Source organism: Anguilla anguilla, chromosome 4, assembly GCF_013347855.1.
Source record: "Anguilla anguilla isolate fAngAng1 chromosome 4, fAngAng1.pri, whole genome shotgun sequence".
Taxonomy (NCBI): Eukaryota; Metazoa; Chordata; class Actinopteri; order Anguilliformes; family Anguillidae; genus Anguilla; species Anguilla anguilla.
In genome coordinates this window covers 10,409,881-10,437,544 of record NC_049204.1, presented here as the reverse complement: position 1 = coordinate 10,437,544, position 27,664 = coordinate 10,409,881, and the positions used below count along the sequence as shown (strand labels likewise).

Genomic DNA, 27,664 nt, shown 5'->3' with positions numbered 1-27,664 from the left:
ACGAAAAGAGAGACAAAAGCGATTGCAATTGGAAATAAATGTAGCCAAAATAAGAGGGTGGAAAAGGAACATTCTGTGTGTTCTGTCAAAAATCAGTATTGTCACTTTTTGTGTGCTGAAATTTATTCTTTGGTTTGTTCTTCTCTATTTCTGTGCTTCTTTATGGATTTGTTTTCCCCTTTTGTAGGAAAGTGCTTCCTTGGCAGATAGATTGATCCAGGTATATCTTTACGCTCTCCTTGTCTGTCTGCCTGCCTTTCCCTCTCTCTGAGGCCTCTAGCTCCCCCTAGCTTTGCATGCGGGTCACTACCTTTTGATTGTTATAGTCCCGGGGTCAGAGTAAACGTGAGGTAACTTCCCCCGCCGAGCAATGACAGAATGAAGCTCAGGGACACAGGGGCAGTGCATGAACGTCAGGACAACCGCATGCCCACGTAATTCCAACCAACCAGAAGGGGGCCAATCCGAAACCGACCAATCAGAAAGCGTAATTTAGGTGGCCCAAGCCCCTAGAGGAGAGCCTCGAGCCCCTCCTTAGATGGCATGCTGGCACGTCGCATCCCGACCCCCCCCCCCCCGCCTTCCCCCCTCCCTCCCCCCCCCCATTTTGTTTTTTTTTCGGTCACGCCCGTTCGCGCCTTGCTCACCCCCCGACGATTATGTCCCAAGGGACAAGTGACAAGGGCCCAGGAGGCCGAGGAAAACTACCTTATTAAGCGGGAGCTGGCCACGGTCAGGCAGCAGAGCGAGGAGGCCAGCGCCCAGCTGGAGCATGCCCAGATCGCCCTCCGCGAGCTCCAGCAGCGGCAGCAGCCACAAGGGGTAAGGAGCCGCTCGGCGGCCCCCGCCGAGGGGGGTCACGACGGGCAGGTGCGCGTGGGGGGAGGGGGGAGATTGCAGAAACATGCACGTACACGCACCGGGTACTCTATCGTCGGAACCTTCCGGCCCCCCGGTGGTAGGGATGGTATGGGCGGGCGAAGACTCGATGGCTGTGTCGTCCCATGCGATTGGAAACTGACTTCACGGGAGTGATTCGTTTACAGTGAGACTATTTGCACCAATTAACAAAAACAATGGGTCTTCAGCAATGCAGCTGCTATGGTTTTGAATGTACTGTTGTTTTTGAACGCATTAAAGATGTTTGGGTAAAGAGTGAAATTATATAGGACTAAAATTTCTCACTACGGGATGGAGAAGGGATGCTGTTTAATGCACAACAACACGATTACAGGAAAATTAATGTAGATATTGTACTTTGCTTATATTTACCTGTGCATTTCCCCATTACCCTGAAGATTTACACAAGCATGTTGCAAAAATGTATTGCACACAATTCCTACATTAAAAAAGAAAGCCATTTATTTCTATTGGAAAGAGAAATAAATACAGTAAATTAGGAACATTGTTTTGTTTTTAGAAACAACAAATTAATCAATTTATAGATAAGTTGAGAATTATAAACGGATGCATTGACACTAATGTTGATCTCCTCTACCGTCACAAGCTCAGAAACGTTTTTTTTTTTTTTTTAAACCTGAGGTGTACAGATGCAATGTTCTTGGCGCAGTTCTTGGAAAGCACCATCATAAAAAAGAGATTAAGGGTCATTAAATGGCACAATGAATTTTGCATTCAAAAATGGGGATCCAAAAAGTATTAAAAGAAATAACTGGACTGCATTTTGAATTTAAGAAAGAAGAAATGCTTTTAATGCAAGATTTATTAGGTTGCATCAAAGTCTGTCTTCTCACAAGATTTTCAAAAATAATTTTCATTAGTGGGCTTCAGTTCAGAATGCGTTCTCAATTTTGGAATTCCTTTATCTGAATAAATATAAAAACTGGAAAGAAGATAACCGTAAATCTCCCTGTTTGCACTTGATTTAAAAGTTTATTTTGCGAATCTATTACATCGGTAGGACCTTCAGTTAATTATGGTGGTCTGCTACTCTAGTCCTAATGAACCATTCTACATGCATGCCCTGACAGTCTGTTGGGCTATCATTTGCATGCAGTAAATGCCTCATGAATAATTAAGCAGCCCTCCGATTGGCTCTGGATGGCATGACACTGATTGGGAGCCCTGTTTCGAGCAACCGAAACCTTTCGGTGCTTGGCTAAACAGCAGAGAGGGGTGTTTAACTATTAATGGGCTAATTTTGCATGCAGGCATCATAATGTAACTTGTTGCCTGCCTGCTATAATGTGGTGTTTTACATAATGTTGTTTTATGATTCCTACAGTGAGTCACCATTAAACATTCATTGTGCTGCAGGGAGAGGCGGACTGATTTATAATGGTTGTCTGCTGAAATCGAGCGCACAGCAGTGGGACTAGGGGAGAGTACAGTAATATTCTGAAGGCACAGTGTCAGGTAGCATGTTGAACACGAGGGAAAGGATAACAGTGCAATGTGCAAAAGGCTCAAAGGTTTGATTGTTAGGTGGTGGCCATGCCATTATTCTCTTGAGTTGGTTCAATAAATATCCAGCTGTATAAATGGATTGTATGCATGCAAATGTGTGCTGTGTAATTGTCTGAATCGGTTGGATAAGTTTAATTGTGATTTGTGTTTGTTATACACAGTGCCCCCTGCTGGCAGCATGTGGAAGAGAGCGTGTGTATGAATTCTATGTATTGAATCCACCTCTGCAATTTGCTCTCTGAAATGCGACTCGGGTCATGAAAGGTTCTGACTTGTTATGTTTACGTTTGAGCGGCAGTACAACAGTGCACGGGGGAAATAAAATGAGCTTTGTGAGTCCTAATGAATTCCTGTTTTCCTCTTGGCGTTTTAATGGGAGAGAAGTGTCTGAGTCTGCTCCACACATTCACTCCCATCAAGACATTGGCAGACAAAACCACGGCTCTTCAGAGGAGCCCCACAATAAACCGCACGACTAGCCGTGTGACACCAGCCTGGTCCGGGGGTTTTCAGCCTTCGCCTCTCTATCGCCCCCTGCAGGAGAAGCGCAACCCGCGCTACACGGAGGACTTCATCCTGCAGCTGGAGCGGGAGCTGGTGCAGGCCCGTCTGAAGGAGGCCGAGTCGCAGTGCGCCATGAAGGAGATGCAGGACAAGGTGCTGGAGATGGAGAAGGTGCGTGCGGGGGTGTGATGACATCACGGCGGGCATGGGAAGCTTAAAACGCGCTCTGGTGCCGCGCGCTGCCGTGTTTCTCCTGACTAAGGCTGGTTCTCGGGCCGTCTGACTGTGTGTGACTGTGTGTGCGTGCGCGTGTGTGTGTGTGTGTGTGACTGTGCGTGTGTGGTGCAGAGGAACACGGCCCTCCCGGATGAGAGCAACGTGGCTCAGCTGCAGGAGGAGCTGATCGGGGTGAAGCTGCGGGAGGCTGAGGCTCTGACCGGCCTCAAAGAGCTGCGGCAGCAGGTGAAGGACCTGGAGGAGCACTGGCAGGTGAGGACCTGTGTGTGTGTGTATCTGTCTGTCTGTCTGTGTATCTGTGTGTGTATGTGTGTGTGTGTGTGTGTGTGTGTCTGTCTGTCTGTCTGTCTGTGTCTGTGTATCTGTGTGTGTGTATCTGTGTATGTGTGTGTCTGTCTGTCCTACCTGCGTGAAAACTGTGCCATGTGGTCATTGGCATCAAGTAGTTAAAACACGTCTCTGATGTGTGTGTGTATGTCTGTATTTCTGCGTCTGCATGCGTGTCTGTGTGTATGTGTGCCTGTGCGCATATTAACATTGGCATGGAGCGGCTAAAACACGTCTCTCACGGGCGCGTCGCAGAAACATCTGGCGCGCACCACGGGCCGCTGGAAGGACAGCCCCAGGAAGAGCGCGGTGAGCGAGCTGCAGGACGAGCTGATGAGCGTCCGGCTGCGGGAGGCCGAGGTCCAGGCGGAGCTCCGGGAGAACAGGCACAGGATGATGGAGATGGAGACGCAGGTACCCTCCGCCGCCGCCGCCGCCGTCTGCTTCCCGAAGCGTTGCCGCCGTCTGGAGCTCACGCTGCCGCCTTCGTATTCGCCAGACTTCCTCTGATATAGACAGCGGACATTTATCAGCCTGGAACTTTGAAACCTTTATCACCTTCATTTTGGCAGTGCAGCACAGGGCTAAATTGCGCATACAGCACCAAGTGAATCTCTTAAAGCTTGGTTCAGTTTCTGAAATTAAGGGGACAGAGCACACAGAGAATGCAAGCGTTGCACTAACCGCATTCTGTTTTGCATGCCGAACTATTGGCCCTGACACTAAGTGGTTAATGCACCCATGATTTTTTTTTGGTGTGTGTGTTGTTTTGGCGCACGTTGCGTGTTACCAACATGTAATGACGATCGTTGTACTTTAGGGGGCGGTGGAGATCTGTGAGAGAATAAGGGGGCCCTTTTCAAGCATTAGGATATTCTTTAACTTCCCTAATAGGAGGTAACGGCTTCAATCTGGCTGGCTGTTACACACAGGGAAAGCATTTTCAGAGAGCGAGTCAGTGGTATCAGTTATAATTTGACAGATGTACAGTACAGGTGCTTAGAACTGTACCCTCTAATTAAATATTTTATCAATGAAAGTCTATATTATTTCCATTTTAATATTAGATTACATTTCTCTAGTTTTCTGCTTATTTTCATTTGACGAATCGTTTGTGCAATTGTGCTTGGCTGACACTGGAATATGCCGGAACAGAATGTAAATCTCTAGAGGTGTTAAAATGCAGTGTACTCTGATTTGGGTGCAGATTAGTGTGCAGAGAATGATTAAATCTTAGGGCAGGGGTGACTACTCATATTACTGTGTGCATCATGTCTGACTGCCGTCCTACTTGCGGGCCCAAAATCTATTCGGCTCACCCCTGTCCTTCCGCTGACTGCTTACACGCCCACGCAGGGTGCGTCCATTAATTTCCCTCTGTTCTCTGCCCCCCACCCCAACTCTTCATGGTCCCGCCCAGAACCAGATCCAAGGCAACCATCTGCGACGGGCGGAGCAGGAAGGGCGGGGCCTGCAGGAGCGCGTGCAGCTGCTGACGGCGCAGAACAAGGACCTCCACGCGCAGCTGCAGCGGTCCAAGCGCAAGCAGGCCGAGACCGAGTGCAAGGTAGCCCCCCCCCCCCCCCCCCCCCCCCCCCCCATGCATATCCTTATGTATTTTACCTGGATTGACGCTGTTATCCAGAGCAACTTACAATGCAAACACATGTGCATGCGCAAAGATCGTGGATCTAAGTGTTTCCTAGAGGGGGAATGTTGTAGTCCGAAGAAACAGCAAATGCACACACAACTGACAGGCTCGACCAGCCTTTTGAACATTTGACTACTTTCAGCCGACAGCGAAGACCCATAGCATCTGAAAACAAAAAAGATAAGAAAAAGAATTTACTCCTAAATAGGTGCTTGGGCCAGGTTAAAGTGCTACAGAGGGTGAGTGGGGAGGGCGGGGAGGAGCCGAGGGGCAGTGTGAAGAGGCGGGGGTTTAGTCTGCGTCGGAAGATGGCCGACGCCTCTGCGGTTCTGACTGGCGTGGGAAGCTCGTTCCGTCACCGAGGCGTGAGAATGGACAGCGTGAAGCGATCGCGATGTGCTGGCTCAGAGAGTGGGAGGGGTCTGAACGGACGGGTCAGGCTGGTCAGGAGGTCAGAGGGTGGTCAGACGCTCTGTTCTTCTGAAAGCCTGAAGGGACAGTCCCCTCAGTGGCCTGGTGGGCTCACACCATGGTTTTATATTTAATATGAGTGGTTACGCGCAGCCAGTGGAAGGCAGTGAGAAGGGGGGTTATGTGGAAGTGGTTTGGCAGGTTGTAGACCAGGTGCTGTTGAACTGTAGGCGACGATTTTCCATCTAGCTCATGACGTCATTCAGGCGAGTCGAGATGCTTGCGGAGACCTGCTGGTCAGATGGTGGGAAAGACAGAAAGTCTTGAGCGTCGTTGCTATAGTAACGATATGACAGGCCATAAACAAAGCAATGACGGGACCAGGGGATTTTGTGTAGTGGATGAAGAGGAAGTGACCGACTGCAGATGCTTGGTCAGGTTACCTGGAAGGAGCATCCAGTGATGTACAATGCAATCCCAGAAAGGGCCATGGACAGATCCCCACTGTTGACAGGGAAGACAGGACAATGCAATGGTCGACAGTGTCAAATGCATCCGCAAGGTCAAGGGGAAACGTATGCATAGTCTGAGTTCCTTTCTCTATTATTTTTCAATTTACCCTCAGTGGGCTTCTTAAAATTCAAATTGTACAAATACAGGGCCTGTAATTAGTCCCTGAACCTGCAGTTCCTTGAGTTCTTTGTTTTGTAGTTTGCAGTCGTCAGTCTGTTTGCAGTTGATTTGTGGTTTGTGGGGAGTCTAATTTGGTCCTCAGCAGGTTCCAGACCATGCTCACTACCACTGCAGAACAGAGGTGGTTTCTCATAGTGGTACTCCCCCATTTCCTAGGCATTATTCAGACACTCCAGTACTCAATGGGGGTGCATCTAGGAGTCCTGCTTCATTCAGGGTATTGAACGGGAAGTATGTCTCTGGCCTGAGAACCCTGGCTTCCGGAACCTTCCGTGTAAATCTGCCGTAGCACTAAGACATGGCCTTTCCTCATCGCAACAGCGGTGAGTTGGTGGAAGTGGTGGTCTGGAGGTGCCATCCCATGACCCAGAAGTTCGAAAAAGGAAGCAAGGTCTTCTGCTTTCTGTACCACAGCCCACACCATCTCAGCGATCACAGACATCTCGCAAGCTCTGTCCCTCAACAAGACTCCCTTCTCCTTCAGGCAATGAGTGCAATCTCCCATAATGCAATAGGCCAGTTAAAGAAAGCTAAGGTTTCACCTGGCAGAAGAATCAGTTGGCAGGAAATTCTCGAGAATTTTGAAACTGTCGCGGCGCTATGGTCATGCAGGTCTCTTCCCATAGTGATGCTCAGCCATTAGGGGTACTCACCGAAGGGCTAAGCAGAAACGGGTGTGTATGGAGAACGTGCCCTAAAAGGGAAATCAAAACAAGGGCAAGGCACTTTCACTCTCGTCGAGGCAGCTAGCGGCGTGACTCACCACGCCTGTCAGAAACTCTCCTTCATCCCACGCCGGCCCAACCTTCAGGCGGGCCGTCGCTGATTTACTTTACGCCGTTTTTCGGGGTAAATTATTCATTTCATAGTTCGCAAAACGTGAAACGAGCGCAAGCGTGAAGGTTTTTCCAGAAGAGTTTATTTGTTTCCTCATTGAGCCTGTTTTATATTTTAAAAAGCAGGTATGGCTAGATAACCAGCCAAGTTAGGTATGGAGTCAATGACTCCAATGTGGTTTTTTGGGCTACAGACCCAGCTCTATGCTTCAATTCCTCCTATTCCGTAATTGAAATAGGGCAACTAGATTTGACACATTAACAACACATACATTGGTTCCGTAGGAGGTAAGCAGTTAGGAAACTAAGTAGTACCGGTAGGTTCTTGTAATCAGTTTGCAATATTCAACGTTATTGCGCTGACTCAGTGTTAATCTGCTGCCAGTTTGCACTGTAGTCGTCAGCAGATATGTTTTGGGCCGCTACTTCCTCACAGTTGTCTGGCACACCAGCTCTGCGTACTGATGGCATCTCTCTCTCTCTCTCTCTCTCTCTCTCTCTCTCTCTCTCCCCCTCCCTTCCACCCTTTGCAGAACAGAGAGGAGGTGATGGCCATCAGGCTCCGGGAAGCTGACAAGGTTGCTGCCATGGCTGAGCTTCAGCAGCAGATCTCTGAGCTGGAGATCCAGGTACTGCACCAGAAACAGACACACACCACACACCGCACGCACGCACCCGCGCGCGAACACACATCAGCCAAAACGTGCCCCCGAGAAAGGGAGGTGTTGAGTCGAGTTTGTATTTCGGTTGCGTCTGTGTGAGGAAGACTGCTAGGTGGGCCAGGGGGGCTTTAAGGTGACATGAACAAGATCAAAAGTAGCTTTCATGGTCTCTTCTGAGAAATGCTATTTAGAGGAGAAGCACTTGACAGTAAAAAAAAAAATACCCACTGCAACATTCATTTGGCTGCTACCTTTGTCGAGCTCATGGTCAGGCAATGCTGAACGCATGGACCGACCCACCACTGACAGATTAAACTTCTGCAGTGGGACAAGAATGAATATCTGATGCGTAGCCACCACGCACATGAAAATGTATTGCAGCTTGTACTATTTTCTGTTGGTGGATTTTCTTTGAAGCTTCTGCAGCATTATTTTTTCTCATTTACATTATGTTCCTGATTCTGATTCTATCATATTAATAAAAGCACAATAAGAATATTGCTTTATTTTAATCGGCTAATCGGTGTGAAAATCTCGTAAGAGAATTTAAGAACTGTACGGTTTCGGTATGAACTGTGACGCTCTCAAAATGAAAAGTTGACGTGATTCCTCTTAGTGGCCTATCGTTCCTAGCAGCCCTGGCAGAAAGACCTACAGAGCCTCTGAATAAACCTGTGAGTGATGTCATGCTCTTCCTGTTGCACTCGAGCTCGCCGCTGCTACTTCAGGAGTTAGTTTGTTGACTGGTTTCGTAGGCCACCGCCTATGGACAGTGCTGGAGATTTGGCTTTGTGACGGTCCTCTTAGGTGCTAGTCAGAAGAAACGGTTGACTTTTCTTTCTTTCTTTCTTTTGTACGTTTGTTCCTTTTTTCATTACCAGCTTCAGTAAATTCTTTCAGCACTTCACAGTTCCTCCGCTTTTAAGCCAGTGTCATACTTCTTAATGTTTTTGACAATTTCAATTGGTTTGATGATTGCAAGTTTGGAGCCCACAGTGTCAAGCGTTATGTTGCCTGAAGGTACAAGGAAGGGGCTATGAATCATTTCTTATAAGTACTCTGGTTTAAATGTGAACTTGTCTTTCAGAAGAAAATAATAATTGGAACAATGCCAAAAAGCTATACAATCAGGCTTGTGATATACAGTGATTTATCAAATCAAATTGCTGAGGACTGGAAATTTGTCACACAAAGACAAATATCCTGGGTGTTGTGTAATGGGACATTGTCACAGTGTGCAATCTTAGAGTTGGTTGCGGATTCTATATCCTCCTAAGACCGAGCCATTTATTTTTGTCCCCTGTAGGGGACATGAGTCTCTGGTCTTAATCTCCAAAACCATATATAGTCTACTATGCTGAAACCCATGCTACAAGGGACATCCAACAAAAATGTAATGAGTGAAATTGTTGAAATTACTTTCACCGCAGTATGTTTTTGTCATCCAGGACACTTTAATTAAAGTACTTAATTAATATTCCGGGTCTTAGGAGGGTATCAGATCAGAGGAGGCGTGGCTGCAATTTAAAAATAAGCTTCCAAAAGTTTCCACTGACAGTAGAGTGAAGTGATACTGATTTTCTGATTAGCCAATGCCGTCATCTTTCTTTTTTTTTTTTTTTTTTGGGTCATGCTTGTTTATTTTTAAATCTCTGAGTTTCCTCGTCTAGGTGTTGGTTCTGTAGATCTGAAACTCTTTTCTTAACACAGGGCAATTCAAATTGGGAACACACTATATTAATAGCAGTTCAGTCAAAATGACACTTCACTTCTGTCATAAGCTGCCTGTACGTGTGCATCATCCCCGCAACTGTGGACGAAAAATTGAAGGTATTGACAGGAATGTGTTACTCTAGATTTAATGTAAAGGTAACCCTCGGCATAAATCATTTTTCCATGATTAATACTGCAGTATGTTGCTTGGCTTTTCGGTCTGAAGCCTGAGTAGTATGCTACGTTGAGACACTGCACTTAATGCGAGGTCTGCCCACACTCATTTTTCAGGGCTAGTGAAAGGGTACCATTTGTGTACTAGACCGATGGGTGGTTTTTGGTTTTTTCCACGAGTGGAGAGTGTTTTATATTTATAGCTTGACTTCAGCCTGTCTCTGAAGCTCGTTGATTGGCAGAATGCTGCTGTCCGTAGGTTGAAAAAGGTGTCAGACATTTCTTATCTAGTTTTACAAAACACCCACAGGTACACCCACGTTACTACTGATTAACATACCAGGAATACTGATTTATACCTGAGGGGGCTGCTTCGAACACCGTTATGCAGTTGTTTGTGTGTGTGTGTGTGTTTGTGTGTGTTTGTGTGTGTGTGTGTGTGTGTGTGTGTGTGTGTGTGTGTGTGTGTGTGAGTGTGTGTGTGTGTGTGTGAGTGTGAGTGTGAGTGTGAGTGTGAGTGTGAGTGTGAGTGTGTGTGTGTGTGAGTGTGAGTGTGAGTGTGAGTGTGAGTGTGAGTGTGAGTGTGAGTGTGAGTGTGAGTGTGAGTGTGAGTGTGAGTGTGAGTGTGTGTGTGTGTGTGTGTGTGTTTGTATGTGATTAATGGAAAGGTGTCTGTGACACAGTGCAAAGATGCAGCTTTTCCATTCTCTGCTTGCTAAGATTTGAGGAGCCTTTTTTGTTCATTTGTCAGAGAGCCCTGTGAGTGGTGCTATATGAAAAAAAGCTTTAATCTCACCTTCTCATAGTGAAATCTGTGTCAGTAGCGTGCCCTGAGCTCTCACCTTCTCATAGTGGAATCATTTTCAGAAAATTGGTTTTAAAAAAAAATGTTTGAGTCAGTCGTCCCTCGCACACTGTGGTCTGGGGTTTTGTTACCATGCGCCTCCGCAGCAACCGAGCGTAAACGTCAAGCGATCGGGCCACTCCCCCACCCATGTTAAAATGTTATCAGAAGAACACAGCGGTCACTTTTGGACTTCCTGGCTAAGCAGGAAACCCGAGTTTCCACATACGAGCCGAGCGGGACGCCGCGGCGAGCCTGGGACCTGCCGAACCGGGCCCCGGGCTCAGCCTCGCCCGGCCCGGGGAGCTGCAGCAGGAAGTGGCTGGCTTTGCGAGGGACCTGCCTGCGTGGGCGCTGCAAGGTGGTGAAGTGTCGGTCTGTGGTTTGGGTGCCTGGTTGCAAGCGCTGGGGGGTTGTGGGCAGGAGCCCTGGCTGGTTCGCCCACAAGCGCAGCGCCTCCCCTGCCGGCCTAGAAGCGAAGACCTGAACCGCCCGTCGGCTCATGTCGAGTTTTGTCCAGTGCCTGCTTTCCAGAGGCAAAGGTGATCACTGGGAGCGACCTGTGACTGCCCTTTCCTCACGACGGCCCTAATGCCCGACACTGAGGATGGCTGAGAGAATTCTGCTCTGTATTTTAAGTCGCTCTGGATGAGCGCGTACGCTAAGCCTCGCTTAGCTTCATCTGCCATTACTCGGAAACCGAGTGGGTGACGTCACCGCTTTCTCGCCCTCTGAAAGGCGACGGACGAGTCAGTGCACAGATAGGGCCCAGGCCCATTTCACAATCCTGCTCTGAAGCGAGGAAGGTTTCATTATCAGAGGAAATCTCTACCTCTGCCTCTTATCACGCCACAGATGCGAGTTATTTTGTCTTCCGTTAGCGCTGAGCGATGATTACTTTTAGCTTTCAGTTTGACTTCAGTTCAATTTTTTGGAAATGCGTCCCAGTTTAAGCTGTGATTATTCAATTGCAACTACACAAATCAGCCAGTAAATTGTTTTTGAATATGATTTTGTCATTTTATTCACTTTTTTAATCAAATGTTTTTTTTTTCCACCATTGAAGCTTTGACCTCATCATAATTTAAATGAAAAAGGAAATTGGATTAAAACATTTTTTTAAAAGACTGTCAGACCCCTGATTTCAGGCATAGTGTTTCAGGCTGGTTTTCTGGTGTGTTTCTACACCAGTCATTAATTTAAGTTGTTTGTTTGAGTCTACACAACTTGCTTCCAAGGCCTTAATTGGTTGCAGATGTGTTTTGTTTTTTTGTTGCTGCCATTTTCTCCCCAATTTAGTCGTTATACCAATTCCCCGTGTGTATCACGGTCCTGGTCGATGCGCTATCCTCTGTTGGCTGGTCGCAGCTATTGCAGATTCGCGCTTGTTCACCTGACTGCGAGGAGTTTCACTGGGAGAGCGTAGCGTTCACGCTGTCGCCCCCAGACCCCCTCCCCGCAGAACTCGCACCCTGACCAACTAGTAGGAGTCGCTAATGCTTCTCACCCGCGAACAATTGTGTTCGCAGGAACGTCTGACCAAGCCGGAAGTGCCCCTGCCGGGGATTGAACGCGAGTCTCTGCGGTGGTAGGCGAGTGCTTATACCTCTTTAATCAAACCACGAAACCTGTGCCCTTGGCCCTTCAGGACCTAAGATTAACAGCCCTTATATACATTAACTCCACATATCATTCTACTGTGTTAAAGGTGCAGTATCTAAGTTTGTTGTAGAACACTTTTTTCATTTGGTTTTTTCCTTCACATCCCGACAGATATCAATAAATCATATAAAATGTCTAAGGAAACAAACCTGGCTCTCTGTCTGCCCCAGGATCTGAAACCACTCCAAATTTCACCAGGCCTGAATCTTAGCAACCAATCAGGACATGCTATGCCTGCCTGTCAGTCATGTTGCTGTGTGTTCACTGCACTGCCAGAGCAATGAGAGCAGGCAGGGGTACACAGGTAAGAGCAGAGCAGAGGTAGGCAAGTCAGTGCTAAAGCTAGACCTACAAATTATACAAAACGCCGGTATGACCTTGTCGTCTTAGATTAAAAACCTATAAAACTGTTTTTACTCTAAATTTGACGTTAAGACATACAGATAATGAAAGAAAAGACATTTTTTTAATTAAATTGGATGAAACACAATGCATTAGCTTGTAGCCTCAAAAGCAGCTGAAGTGAATGTGTCTAATGTCAAGCTGGCTAGCCTCAAAATGAAGCAAAACTCCAGTGCAACCTTGTCATCTTACATTTAAAAGCTTCAAAACTATATTTAACATTGAATTTGACATTGAGACATACAGATCATGAAAGTCAAAACATAAAGTAGTCGGTACGTGTGACTGGTGGCAAAAGGGGGTGGCTGTAGGTCTCAGTAGGTTAACAAAACTCTGGTGCTATCTTGTCATCTTTCGTTTGAAGCTATATTTTACACTTAATTTGACATGAAGACATACAGATCATGGAAGCCAATTAATTTTTCTAATAAAATCAGATGAAGCCCATTAGCTTGTAGCTGTGAAAGCAGCAGAAGTGATTGTGTGACTGGTGACAAGCTGGCTAAAGAATTTAGCATCTAAACAGTGCGAAACTCTGGCACTGTCACCTTACAATAATTTTTGATAGACATTATGTGTTCTAGCAGGTGGCTCACTTATTATCAAATCTTTTCTGTATAATTGCATACAAAATAGTAGTAGCAGTTTATTTTAAAGGGAATCCATGAACAAAAGATTTTTAAAAACATTTAAAACATGTCCATTACAGTCTAACCTTACTTTAAGTTAGAGTTCTGTGTCTCATTCCCACCTGTCTACAAGTTGCTGCTGTATTCATTGTCAGGATGCAGATTGGGAACTGTAGTTCATATACCCTGCAATTGCAAAATTTGGTAATTCACCCTTTTAATTAAATTACATTTCTGGCAAAAGGAGGTTAATTGCATATGTGATGGCTCAATACATTTTCCCCGTTGATTTCTCAGAAACAGAAACAGCAGCACAATTGAAAGGATGCAGCAACTTAAATATTTGAACCGAGCTTGATAAATTATTAGCTTCTTGAAGTTTTGGCTGATCGCTCGGCACTGTTAAGTAGTTCCATAGATCCCCAGAGGGTTCTGAGGCCCTGTTGGCACAGGGGTTTTCCCACACCTTTACGTTTCACATTTAAAGTCTGCACAAGCTGGTGTGGGCCATCAATGTGCTTTCGATAGGCTTTCAGAATTCAGGTACGTCTTAAAAACTTCAGCGTCTTTATCTGCCCTTAGAACTTGAGAGTTTAGTAGACCTGTGCTGGCATTGAGGTGCATGAATATGTTCGTAGAAATGAAAGGGTACAAATGGAGGCTATTTCTGTGTATTTTCATCCACACAGGCATAGTTTTGAAAACACTTTTTTCTTTCTTTTTTTTTTGTTGCTGTGACCCTTATGTCGACCACAACACTGAGTCTTCAATACTGGGAAACCACTTCCCGTATACATACGTCTCACTAACAACAGGACTGAAAGTTAACATATCATGATTTGTTTTTGTTTTTTTTTTCGTTTTGCATTAAATTCAAGGCTAAACTCGTTGCGTATATAATTCAGTGCTAATCTGTTTATTTAACTGTATGATGTCAAATGCCAACAAAAAATTTCTGTTGTTATTAACAGTTTATCCTGTAGAGAACAGACTTGTAACAAATAAGGTGACGGCTAATTTGAAAGAACCACAGCCTTACTGCCATAAAACTGCTACGGAGTCTCAGCTTCTCTTTGACAGGAACCCCTACCGTTTCATAGCAGTGAACAAAGTAACTCCGTTTCCATGGTAGTAATGTTTTAACATGCAGACAAGTTTTCCTTTGGTCATGACTGACATTGCTGAAATCTTTGAAATTTACTGCACTTTTATCTGAGGAAATCTGTCGAGGCCACATTTCCTGTTTGTGCCTGTGCGTTATTTACTAAGTGACAGACCGATTCAAATGTGCAAGTTTGTAAGTGTAAGGACTCTGAAGTGTCAAAATATCTAATTTGTTAAGACCTTATTTTTTGTTTTGTTAGTTTTGAGGCCAGGTGGCTAGTTGGAAAATGAGATACTACGGAAGTGGTCTTAATGGAAGTGGAATGGCTGACGGGTGGCCTTAAAGATTCTACTGTTTTTAAAAAAAAATTTTATCTGTGGTAAATTTCATTATGGCCCGTCATTATAGTTAGATGTCGTCGCTTGCGTGTATTTTTCAGGAGCATAAGGATTAAAATGGTAAAATAAAATTTAAAAAAAAACAGTTTCAAGCCATGCTTAATACTATAGAACACACACTTGTCGCTAGCACTCCTGTTGAAGTCATCCAGCTGTATGAGCTTGGACTCTGTGGTAAAAATAAACAAGCAAGCCACTGGCCAACTGCCGCAGCCCTCCTGGATAACAACAGGGGGACGGGCAAGGAAGCCATTACTTAGAGACGTTTGACATCCCCGGCCACAGCTAGGCACCTGTTGGCTCTCGCAGCTGAGCGCAGGACGGCGGCTAACCGCCTCTCCCTTATCGCCCTCTCTGGGGGGGGAAACCTCAAGAAAAACACAGATTCCTGGAAGACCGGGGCCTTCGGATCCCCGTCGCCGGCAGCCAATCGGGAGCTCGCGCTCACAAGCCCGCTGCGGCTCAGGCGCCGGGAACGCCCTTCTTTTTGGTGCGGCGATCCGCTAGGTCGCAACCTCAACCTCAGCGCCCGCCCCCCCTCCCCCATCCCTCCCAGTTCACCTTCCCTTCCCCGGGGGCCACTGGGACTGCTTCTGCTCGTGTGACCGCAGCTGGCACGGTGTGAAGCCCCTCCTCCCGCTCCACCCCCACCCCCCCACCAACCTCACCAACCCCACCAGCAATGTGTTTTGATGCCGCGCGCAGCGAGCGATTTGAGGTTTTTGTGATCTGTTGTCGGCTCAGCGCTGCAGATGTGTCGGGCGAAGGACGCAAACAGCACGTGGCGAGGGTTTGGCTGTTGAGCGACTAACGTACTCCCCAAACTCCTCCGGGCCTCTGGAAAAAAACAAACACTTGAGCAGGTTCGAGTACGTTCGAGTCTCCCGTCCGTGACTCAGTTCGTCTTCGCCTCGCGCTGGAAATCTGGAAGCCTGTGCGATGAAAAGCGCTTTTAGCAATTTGTCATTTTCCATGTGATCGTTATGGGCTTCGTCTTTGCGCCTTCCCCCCCACCAGTGTTTCCAGGTTGTAGGTGTTAAGTGTGACCTCGTGGCAACCTGTCTGCAGGAGGTGGCTGAGCCCTCGCCGATTGACACAACCCGGGTGGTTACACCCCCCCTAGGCCGCAGACGGCTAGCGCCGCTCAACCCCGCCGTGACTTTTCCCCTCCACTCTTTCTCGCGAATCCGTAACTGCAGGGAACTGAGAACTGGAGCGCTCGTTTGCAGTGAAATGCCTCGGGCCCAGTTTCCTAAGAACGACTGCCTGTTTGCGGGGCTTTACGCCAACTTGTTTTTGTTTTGTTTTTTTTTCTCCGAAGGAGCAAATGTGCACGTAAGTTGACAAATTTAGACGCACGCCACACCGTCAAAAATGAGTAGATGTGCTCCAAAATTTTTTTTCCCAGTTAGCAGATGCCAACTTTCTGGAGCAGAGGCTCCTGAAACGGGGGGCGCTGTGGAGCCTTGTTGCGATTGTGCCGTAAGAGTGACCCTCTTATGTGGTGGTGCTCCCCTCTTCTCGCAGAAAGAAGAAGGCAAGGTCCAAGGCCAGCTGAACAGCTCCGATTCCAGCCAGTACATCCAGGACCTGAAGGAGCAGATCGCAGAGCTTAAACACGAGGTGAGTGCCTGGGGGACAGCGAGGGGGGAGGAGCTTACGACCCCGGGTTTGTGTGCGCTGGTGTGCATGGCGGATAAGAGATTCGCCCCAAGCTCTGAGCAGACCTAATGTAGCCATTGACTTTTCAAGGTTGGTGGAGGTACAGGAGATAACGGACATACAGTGTAGTAGAATAATAGAAATAAAATAAAAGTATTAAGGAATTAAAAAATGGGAAACGTCATAATGTAGGAACAATGGTAGTGCTCTTTCCCTCTCCCTCTTCCACGGTTTCACATGACCTGTTTCCAGTTTGACGTGACTGCTGCACGTTCGCATTTGCGCCATCGTCTTCTCATATTTTAGCTCACCTTCAAGCATCATTCTCTTCATTCCACAAGATTTTCCCATCAGGAAATCTCTTCCTCAGTCTCACTCCCAGGGCTGTGATAGTCATGCTGGCCTTTGAGTGTAATGAGTGAATGTGGCCTATGGGCCTACAGGCCCAGAGCTGATAAGTTGGGGGAGGGGCGGCTGAGGAAGAGGCACACAGAACATCCATATGTCCAGACTGTCCCCAGACTGTCAAAATTTTATTTTTATTATTATTTTGTTTCATTTTTTTTTTTTTTTGCAACGTTCCTACCCTGCTGCCAGAAGGCAATGACTTTTTGAGCACGCACCATGCTCGATCTTCGCTATGTTCATCATTTCCAGTTCTCGTTTCTACTTGCCACTTGCGCGTTTTGCTGTGGCTTTCTTGGTTTTGTCGTTGTTTTTTATTTTTTGTTATTTTTTTTTTTTTGAACAGGTTTTACTATATTTCGAGGCCACCTGCCTGTCAGAAGAAGTGTTAACTACGCCCTGTAGCTCTCCGCTTCCTGTGAGGAGGGCGTGGAATGTGCCAGCACGCCTCGTTTTTACTTTTAAAACACTGCGTACATTTCTCACCTTTTCAAAAGCATGGGCTTCATTAGACTTTCAAGAAGTACCGGGTATCAATCTTTCAGACCACCATGAGCAGTGCCACTCACCGAACAGCCCGTGCTCTGGTTTGTCCGTTTGGGCACACGTTTGAGGATTTTGCAGGTGGTAGATCCAGAATCTCACTTGGCCACACGGAAAGTGACAAGCCGGAAAGAGAATACCAATAAGGCAGTTGTTTTTCCTCTTGTTTTTCGTCACGGTGCCACCCAAGACGTTTTGCCAGGGCAGTGGGCGATGTTGTAAGCCAAACCGTAAACATTTTTTTTTTTTGGCTACAGTATTGTATACTGTCAGATATAAAGGTACAGTGGAGGTAGATTTCTGTTCTTTAAGGAACGCATTTCCCACATATACCCTGAAAGTATGATGGTGTTCTATTTGGTACTAATTTAGTCCAATTTACAAGCAAAAAAAGTTACAAATGAATTATGTATTGCTGGCTAGGGATACAGTTTTATATACCTGTAGGGTACCATCCCAATGACAAGGGCTTGTACTTTTTTAGGCACTTTCTCATGCCCTTTTTCGGCGAGAATGTAAGTGAAATGTAGTTTTATTGGGCTACTCATTCCATTTTTAGTAGCTTTTGAGATTAGCAAACCCTACATTGTTGTCATATATGCCTAAAGATGTCTTGTTATCATGCCTCTTGGCACAAAATGAAGGGTTTCTTTTCTGATTAAGAATTGAGGTGCACTCTGTTTTAAGGAAATTGGATTTTCATTGGTAAGTGTGGTAGCGATAATAATGGAAAAAATGGAAAAACACGTGTACATCTTACCCCTCAAACTTACACATGTGTGCATTAAATAGATAAATCCCTAATTTTAAAATATTAAAATTAGTTTTTTGAAAGGAGGGGGTTTACAAGGGGCTGCCTTCCTCATAGAATGCAGAAAATTGTGGTCAAAATGAGGTATTCTGTATAGAAATAAAATATCCTTTCCAGCTTTTTGCAGAAACAGAGTAATTGAGCCAGTTTTTGTCTCTGTTTTAGACTATGGAGACATTACTTGCAGGCATTCATTACCACCCTTAAACCTCAAGATGCAACGTACCACTCTGCTATAAGATTCATTACTGCTGATGGATTTGGCACACGTCACTGTCCTCTTTGAGGCTAGCCATCTCTGTCTTTGAGACCTGACCAGCATGTTGTAGTATTGTAAATAAGGGACTCTCCCTCAGTACTTCTTTGAGGTTTAAATAAAGTTTTGGACAATAAAACGTGCATTTTAATGCATTGCTTGCTGCATCAGTGGATGCATTTATTCATTAAAAGTGCTGTAAGCTGTTTATGTTGGGTAGTCAGAAGAAATTTGGAAGCAGTGTAGCGGCACTGCAGCGTCCTTCTGGTTCTTCCTTTTGTGGGTCAGAAGCTTTCGGTTTCTCTGAAGCGTTCATGCATACGTTCCTTTGGTTTTGGATATTTCTGCTTGCTGTTTGTGATGGAAGAGGATTTTTGTTTTTGAGAGCACAAGATGAATGGATTTTCGTGTGCAAGAGCAGGCGGTTTTTGAGGTGCGCGCATACAATACTTGCAGTACGCCCACTACTGGAGGATGGCTGTATGTATATTCGAAGCCAACTGCACTGGCATGAGTGGTCCAGGTCTGGATCAGGAGATGAGCGTAATATTTTAAATGAGAGTATTGAAATGAGTACTGAAACCCTTAGTAAAAAGGGCTGAAAGTGCTTTTAGCTGCATGTAGTAATTAGGGGTGGAATCATTTACTCGAGTAAATGAGTACTCGCCAGCAGATTCTTGAAAGTTTGAAACTGTGATCAGAAAATCGAAAATCTTTTTCCCTTTTTTTTTGTTGTTGCTTTTTTCAGAAATAAAGGCCTAGTCATTTTTGCAGAAGACGTGTAGAGAATGCTCTGGTTAGCCTTGCTGGGTCTCGTGCTGTGTATGGAAGAGTGTTGAGTGTGCTTTCACGTGATTTTCTATTTTATTTATTTTTGTGCACGCTGTCATTTTGAGCTCTCTTCCTAGTTCTTGGTTTCCCTTCTCTTGCTGTGCGAATTGGCGTCCTTCTCAGATTTCTTCTTCTTTGCACTCGCTTCTGGTAATGCTGCTACGGTTTCTCAAGCCGTGGTGGTTAGTTTTGCTGTGAGTGACCGCAGTGACCTCATCCCTGCTGTAGAATCTGCATCCGAAGGAAGCGATGCTGAGCGCGTCACTGGGGATGGATGAAAAAGTCCTCAAAAACGTTTTAGAAAGTCCTACCGTCCCCAACCGATTCCCAAATAAGACGTCCTTTAAAATAACTGTGTAAGAGCGAACACATTCGGAAATAACTATAAATAGTGCCTTTATTTGCATCTCCCCTAAGCACAGAACAGTATTGTAATAATTTAGAGGGGAACAATTTAAAAGCTGTTGGGTTCTTAGCCTCCCTGTTTCTACTCTGTTGGGGCAGGTGTGAACTGCTATTACGTCAGAGCTTAAGCTCAAAGACCCCTATTTTCATCCACAGAACAATGCAAAGCCCAAACGCAAGCATATTGCCACATTTCATCCAGCGTACTGGTAAAATTTCACTCTGCTGCTGAAGTCCCATGACTAAATCTTTATTAGTTTTATTAGTCAGGTTTTGTATGACTACCTTTTTCATCTCGGTCGGCCGTGTGAGTACAGCTAATTTTAGCTGTCCGATGATGCGGAAAAGTTTAGGAGCTCGCTGATGTCAGTTTTGACAACGTAAATTGTTTGCGGTCCAAAAGTATTTTTCTCGGTATCGTAAGTGTTGTTTGCAATCTGTGAATGTGGGTGCTTTTTTTCCAGGTACATAAGGGAATTGTTGTCAGTTTCGTTGAAATTAAAACTGCCGTCTAATTATCACCCGTGGAGAAGGGGTGGGGGGGGGGGGCACTTTGCGTAGCCCTCACGTCACTGCTTTGCGCTGTCCTTGTTGTATACGTGATTAGGCATGTGACCAAGGAACACAAATGAGTGTGTCTGTTGAGTGAAAAAATGGTACTTCCTGGTTCTGATGTGCTCCCCGTAGGTTTCCATTGGTGTCACTGTCCCTACATACTGTATACTCTAGGTCCGCCTGCACATGACAGCCATTTTGCAGCTCTGGGTGGCCAACGTTTCACTCTGGTTACATTACAGTACATTACATTACAGGCTTTTAGCAAATGCTCTTATCAAGAGCGTCTTACATACGGGGGGATGGGGGGATTTTGACATAGGCGTGTCTTTAAAAGCCTGTCAAAGGTGCTAGTTTCGCCTATTTCACCTTATACAAACAGCTTCTCTTAACATCCACTGAAACCAACTCTGGGTGCAGTTTGTCAGAATGTAATTCTGACAGGGCAATTGCAAGGTCCTCTCTTGTGTGTGCTTCATATTATGAGTGTATATTTTGTCTTTGTTTATTCATCGGTTATATGGAAAACACATATAGTTGACAAAAATTGTAAAGACTAAATAAGAGGTAAATAAACTAAATAAACACCATTTTTGATGGCAACTGGCTTCTTTGGAACCAGATTGGAATTTGTAGTGATATGATTGGCAGTTTCTTGCCTGATTTGGCTGTTTTTGCTTTGTACTTCAGCCTTTTGAGGGACCGTGACCACTACTATGTGGAGATATAGAATTAGTGCACTGAAGCACAGAGCAGTGCTGTTGCTGCAAAATTCCGCCATTTTTAGAATTACACAGGAAGTGAACTGGCCCACAGCTGCTCGAGCTTACTCGGAAATGAGAAACAGGTTAATTATCTCTGCAGCTCGAACATGATGGTTAGCTCTGCAAACTGAACTGCAAGCCCAGTCGTGCCCGCGAGAAACTTCGTCAAAAGTGTCATATTCATATTAGTCAGTGCATTCTAACATCACAGATTTTGCCACCATGCTTAACTAGCGTTAGCCCATTAGCCAGGTAAAATGATTAACAGTGGATACATATAAGAATAGCCACCAGAACCATTTCAACACCAGAGTGCGAGCTTGCACAGAAAATTGTACTGTATAATCGATGCCCATACCCGCCAATCGCAGAATGCTTGCGGTCTTAGTAGCAGCCCAATTGATCTCCAGGGCCAAGGTATCGGTTGATAGTCAATGACTAAGTACCAAATTTGTAGGGAAAATGGTATGCCCACCACATGCCAATCAAAATGCAGTATTGCTCTGTAGGCTATTACAATATAAAAACTCCCTTGGGTCACGGCCGATCATCATGAAATTTGATGTACGCGTCTTTGCTCATACGTTCATCAAACCTAAGAAATAAGTTAGTCATCCTCCCCCTGCCACCCCCCACCCCCCTCCCTGAAAAGGTTCAAAAGTTCAGAAGTCAACCAAACTTGTTTTCTTCCTTCTAATAAATGATTTGCAGGCAAAGATTTTGTCAGATTTTACCTACCGTCGAAAGTAAAAATGCCTAGTGGCTTGTGGTTAAATAGAGCTGTATTAAATCATGCTTTGTGTTGCAGCTGACAGCCTGCACTTTATCTGGGGAGTGCAGTCGAGCAAAAAGATGAGATTTGCTCTCTCCTCTTGCTCTCTCACCCAGATACACACAAACTCTCGCTCTCTCTCTATCTCTCTCTCTCTCTCTCGCTCTCTCTCTCACACACACACTCTCTCTCACTCCTTTTCGCTCTTTAGCTAAGTTTTGGCCCTTGTGAAACTGTCAGATAGTCGCACTGGCTAGCGTCCCTCGCTGCCTCTGTCTGATTTAAGTGGTTGCGGTGGGTGGAAGGAACCAGTGCAGCGATAAGATAGCTCCCCTTCAGAAGACGCGGTTTGCAGGCGCTCCACAGCCCCGCCCCCTTTGTCACGGCCTAAGCCAATTCCGGAGTCGTTTATACACAGGCAGAGATCACGAACCGAAGGGCGAGACCGAGACAAAAACAAAACTGCAGAACTTTCTGTGCAAAGACGACACCCAATACATTATGCTGTTAAAGGCAACGTTTCCCCTTTGTGGGTCTGAGAACCTGGTGCTAACTTTAGCACTGTTTGTAGTGTCGTATAGGTGGTTAGCTGGTGAATCAAATCCCCGGTGTCTGAGTGGGTACAAAATGTTTTCCCAAGTCCTGATCTTCCACTCAAAACGTGAGGCCTAAGGTCTGATCAGGTGGGCCACACTCTGAGCATGCTCACATCGCCCCCTCCCTCGAACTGTCCCAAGCACTCTACCCTATGATGTTCCCCCAGTTGTGCACTGCAACTCATCTCACATCGTTTTAAATAAATGCGGCCCTACTTGCAAAGATTGTTTCTTCATTTATTTCAGAAATTGATTGCACAAATAAAGCCGAGGTCAAAGGACAAATATGCGTGTATGGATTGCTAGGGCTGCCATTCCACATGTACAGATTTAAACTCATAATAAAATGCAGTACGATTAAATCATTTTAAATGCCGGTGGAATTTAATTTTCCAGCTGAAGAATACTCTGTCCGGTCAGTGGAATTGATCATCAGTGTGTAAATGGCAATAATGGCTGAATGATGTCTGTGCAGAGACTTGTATAACAAAACATATTATGGTTACTATAGGCAGCGGTTTCAGTCTTGTATTCTATAAATTAGTAAGCTGTTACCATTATCCACAGAGCTCTGAGCATAGCCTGTCTGACTCATAACATTAAGACGTCATGACCCTGCCATGTCCTCGATAGTGGCTTTTCTATTCTGTGTTTTGTTTCCTGTTGAAGACGTGTTCATTTTTACACCTCACAGTTCCAATAAAACCTTTTTAAGCTTTAAGAGATTTTTAAAGCTTTTAGAACAAAACCTTTACAATTAGCAAAATATTTTTGATAATTTCACATTTCATGAATGCGTTCGCTTGAAATAATGTTATTGAAGAATGTTTTGTGTGTCATAGCATTGCAAGCAGTGCATTTTGTAAAAACAGTTATTTGACATGAATAGAGCAGTGATATGTTTGTAATATATACCTGTTCCAGCACGCTCAAATAATATTTTTCAAAAATAGTTCAATTTAAAGTTGAAATGATCTACAAATAAATAAAATGGTTCTCAGATAAGCTTAAGTCCAAGACACTAAGAATACCTGGCCAGGTCATACTTGAGCAAGTAGTTATGATATGATATGATAAGATACGAGCAAGTGATATGTACACGTTCAGGGGCATCATTTATTGAGTCTTCAGTTGTCACCACATTGTACTATCTATCTCGATTAAATAAAATCACAACAGTTTCTTAATAATTAATCATAAACCCTTTGTTTCTTGAAGTGTTTAATATTTCATATTTAGTATCAAAGCAGCCAAACTGGTTCGCTAACACTTCTCACTGTTCTGTTGGAGTACACAGCAGCTCCCATGGTGTGCAAGTGTGTGTATGTGTGCGTGTTTGTGTGTGTCTGTCTGTATGCTCGTCTGTCTGTATGTCTGTGTGCCTGTGTGTGTGCATGCATACGTGCGTGTGTGTGTCTGTCTGTCTGTGTCTGTATGCTTGTGTCTGTCTGTATGTCTGTGTGTGTCTGTCTGTCTGTGTCTGTATGCCGATGTCTGTCTGTATGTCTGTGTGTCTGTCTATGTGTGTGCGTGCGTGTGTGTGTGTGCCTGTGTCTATATGCCTGTGTCTGTCTATGTGTGTGCGTGCATGTGTGTGTCTGTCTGTATGTGTGTGTGTGCCTGTGTCTATATGCCTGTGTTGTTCTGTATGTCTGTGTGTGTGTGTGTGTCTGTGTCTATATGCCTGTGTCGTTCTGTATGTCTGTGTGTGTGTGTGTGTGTGTCTGTGTCTATATGCCTGTGTCGTTCTGTATGTCTCTGTGTGTGTCTGTCTGTATGTGTGTGTCTCTCTGTGTGTGTGGTTTCTCTAAACTACCCGTCTTGCTACCTCTCTCCCCACATGTCTGTCGTGTGGAGGCAGTCTGTATCAGGTAAGCACGTCAGCATGTGTCCCCTTCAGAGTGCGTCCTGGTACAGTCCCATATTGTGATGCTCGTGATTTAACACTCGGCATGGATTTGTAATTACGTTTCGCATTCTTTACCTGGAAATAGAGTTTGTCGATCATGCAGTGGCTTAACATTTGTTTTTACATGATACTGTCGAATGGATTTTATATTTGCCCTTTTTCTAGTCAAGTACGCTGCATGCGATGTGACCTTTAGCAGTGATAATAACCTGATATCACATCTTCTGCTCTTGAGTTTAGCATCCACTTCCTGTGGATTTTGCAGATGGTTTATGTTCAGTAGAGATGTTGTATTGCTCCTGATTTGAGAGCACTGGACGCCATGGTTGTTTGGGGAGATTAAAAAGCGCTGCATGTCTGTGGGGGAAAAAAGCGAAATTCCTGATAGCAGTGCCGTCACGTGGAAGTCTGCGTGTGAATTGTTCTGTCCCGTTGCGGACCGTTCAATGCGTTTGCCTCCCTCTCCGTACAGATTCGCTGCTTAAAAGGCCAGCGGGGCTTGACCAAACCGCCCGCTTTTGACCGCCTCCACATCGTCAGCCACTACATCGGAGACGACGAGTCCTACCACTCCTCGGACGACGACGTGGGCAAGAACCTGCTCTGCGCCGTCCCTCGGCCCTTCGAGTCCCGGCCGGGCGGCGGCCGCATCGTGCTCCGCCCCAACCTGCCGGACACGGACAGCGACGAGGACGAGGAAGAGGAAGAGGAGTCCCTGCGCCTCTCGGTCCCCCCCGCCGGAGGCCACGCCCACAACAGCCACAAGACCACCTCCGTGTGACCGCCGCCCAGGCAGGAACCCGTTCCCCGACTGCCTGTGGTGTGGGAGAGGGGGGGGTGGGGGTCTAACACTACGCTTGTTAGCCAAACGTTTGGGGCTCGATCGAAAGGGTCACTTTGATGGCTAAGCGCGATTTCCATGCGAGGAATCTGCCATCTTTTTCAATCACAGAGACTGACCTAAGAGACAGTTATGGTTTCTTAATGTTGCTGTTGTTTTTATTCTTTTTTTTTTGTTGTTGTTTGTTTGCACCTGCCTTACTTCTGCCAAAATCAAATGGATGTACATATCATTGCCATTCCATAGACTGCAGCTGGATGAGCAAATGCGAAGATGGCTGCTATTTAGCGACAGTGGGCAGAGACTTCACAAGACTGAACGCTGAGGAAGACTCCACCAAGGCAACCGAGGGACTCCCTCACCTACCGTACGGGGGGAGTTTGTGCAATATCATGTTTTATGCATGTTGACTTGTTTTTTTTTATGTTTGGCCTTTTTCTAGAATAATCGAGTCCACAAGACAGCTACAGGTCTGCAAGAGCTTATTCAAAATAATGCGAATGAAGCGGTATGATCTTGTAAGGTATTCCATCCATACTGTTCTTCTCACAGGGATAACTCCTGGTAAACAGAGTTGTAGCCTCATATCCAGGATTAATTAAGCTTCAGGACATGAAAATTGAAAGTTTTGTCCATCAGAAATGAATAAAAACAAAGTTATGTGCTGTTCCTTAAAAACATTTGGTGCAGTAGAACCTTGGAGATACAAACATCAGATTGAACAGGGTTTGAACCTGGAAGTAGCATGCACAATTAGGGTTTATCAAGGTCCTCCTAATAAAATAAATATATTGTGTGTTATTAATCACTGATGCCAAAAGGCAAGCATTGAACAGAACGTACTCACACTTTCCCAAACAACAGGTGAAGCAAATACACCTTCTGTACCCGTTTGTTGGGGTCTATGAAAAATAAGTTTTGGTTGACCCATGTAGCTTGTTAGCAGACCACTGCTTTCTTGATGTTCCCTCACTGATGCCTCATCTTTTATGACAATTATAAAAATGTATCTCATCTCTTAACTTCTCAATGCAATATATAGATGCTTTCTATAGCATCTTTATAGAAAGCTGACAAGAACCGCCCTTCGCATGCTTTAAACTCAGTCCAGCCCATGTGTCATTCTACCTAGTTCTGTACTTGGCTAGTAATTTTCTGTTTTTCAGTTGTCAACATAAAGGCATTTCTTTCTTCATAAATAGTTTCTATTTGAGAGCAAGAGGGCTATTAAATTTTTTTGCTAACACTTGTCAACTTCACACAAAATTAGTTTTATGCTGCGTACGTATGTTAATCACATCTCGCTTGTTCTTCAATATTGGTGCATCACCGAAAGTTGGGGTGAGCTCTAAAAACACTTCTTATCCAAACCCAAATTGTAGCAAAGTCAGTATCTGGTGAGATGAATTTTCCAGAACAAAGTCACGTAGTTTTAAAAAGGTGACATGCATATAGCAGGTCACTCAACAGGAGTTCTATCATTTGGAAAGCCATCAAAGAAAAAAAAATGGATTCATGTTTTAATGGGTTTCAGAATTACGAATGCTTCGGAGCTCTGAAGCACCCAAAGCGTTTGTATCTCGGAGGTTCTACTGAGTTGAATTCATTCAGAGCCCTCACCTGTGTTCCAGGGTTTCTGTGTCGGTGGGAGCCTTGCCCCCCCCCGGTGGTCTTGTATCAGCACATGTGGCGTGCTCTGAAATGCCCGCCGTCCAGGATGGTTTTTTCCTCTGGTCGGGTCCTCTGAGCGGTCTGCCGGGCTCCGTTGCGGACCGAGCCGCTGCGCTCTCGGCTAAGCCCAGCGCAAGTAGTCTGTGTGGAATCTGGCTCGCAGAGAGCCTGCAGTGCGAAAGTGTTCTTTAAAGCTAAAACGCTGAAATTTGGGTCATAGGTAAGCTGGACACGTATCTGGTTCAGATTTTTTCAGGAACGCTAATGTAGGTCAACCCAGCTCGATACCTCGGTGCGTGCAGATAAATCCGAACCCCCCAATTCTCCCGAGCTTATCTGAGACATGGATCATACAACTGTTTTCCAGGATAAGTGCACCTGTAATATCAGAATTGTCAGTCTGTTAGACTCATGCTTTGTTGGTATATTATGGTCAATTAGGGACTTTACCTGTATCTCTCTCTCTCTCTCTCTCTCTCTCTATATATATATATATATATATATATATATACGCACACTATGTATATGTTCTCCTTGCTTTATCTTTCTCCTCTAAATATTTCAATATTGACTTGAATATACGAACAACTTGGATCATTGCAGATCAACTGCTCTGTATCATTCAATGTACAATTCAACTTAAAGGGACATCACTCTAATGTTAGGTGTTCTCATGTTCAATCGAAGTGCTTGACAGGCAAACATTTTTACAAATTAATATTATTTATGGATATTTTCAATAACAATTTATGAACAGAAAATCAACTACAGATAATAAAGTTTTGTATAATCAATATGTAAAGACATCTGAAGACAAATACGGCTAGTTACTGAGAAGATTACTGCATAAAGAAATGTTACACTCTAGCACAAGCCTTCAGATGGCGACGGTGGCATTGAACATCATTCAAAGTGGGCATGATCATGCTTGAGATGATGAAGCCTATGTTTACCAAAATTACCACTAT

The 27,664-nt window shown here is 45.2% G+C and overlaps 1 protein-coding gene across 6 annotated transcripts in view; it reads left to right on the top strand.

Annotated features, from left to right (window-relative positions):
• Window positions 1-26,910, top strand: part of LOC118225340 (ecotropic viral integration site 5 protein homolog) — a 69,304-nt gene extending 42,394 nt beyond the window's left edge. For 3 of the 6 annotated variants that reach the window (XM_035413542.1, XM_035413541.1, XM_035413544.1), the window contains 9 exons: window positions 188-220; window positions 670-822; window positions 2,968-3,102; window positions 3,280-3,420; window positions 3,751-3,909; window positions 4,916-5,062; window positions 7,620-7,715; window positions 16,203-16,298; window positions 24,657-26,910. In XM_035413542.1, coding sequence (XP_035269433.1) covers window positions 188-220; window positions 670-822; window positions 2,968-3,102; window positions 3,280-3,420; window positions 3,751-3,909; window positions 4,916-5,062; window positions 7,620-7,715; window positions 16,203-16,298; window positions 24,657-24,965 — 1,269 coding nt within the window. In that variant the 3' untranslated portion in view covers window positions 24,966-26,910. Of the gene's footprint in view, window positions 1-187; window positions 221-669; window positions 823-2,967; window positions 3,103-3,279; window positions 3,421-3,750; window positions 3,910-4,915; window positions 5,063-7,619; window positions 7,716-16,202; window positions 16,299-24,136; window positions 24,147-24,656 lie in introns of all 6 variants that reach the window. The other 3 variants (XM_035413547.1, XM_035413545.1, XM_035413546.1) reach the window with 2 other exon arrangements.
• The last annotated feature ends 754 nt before the right edge of the window (window positions 26,911-27,664 follow it).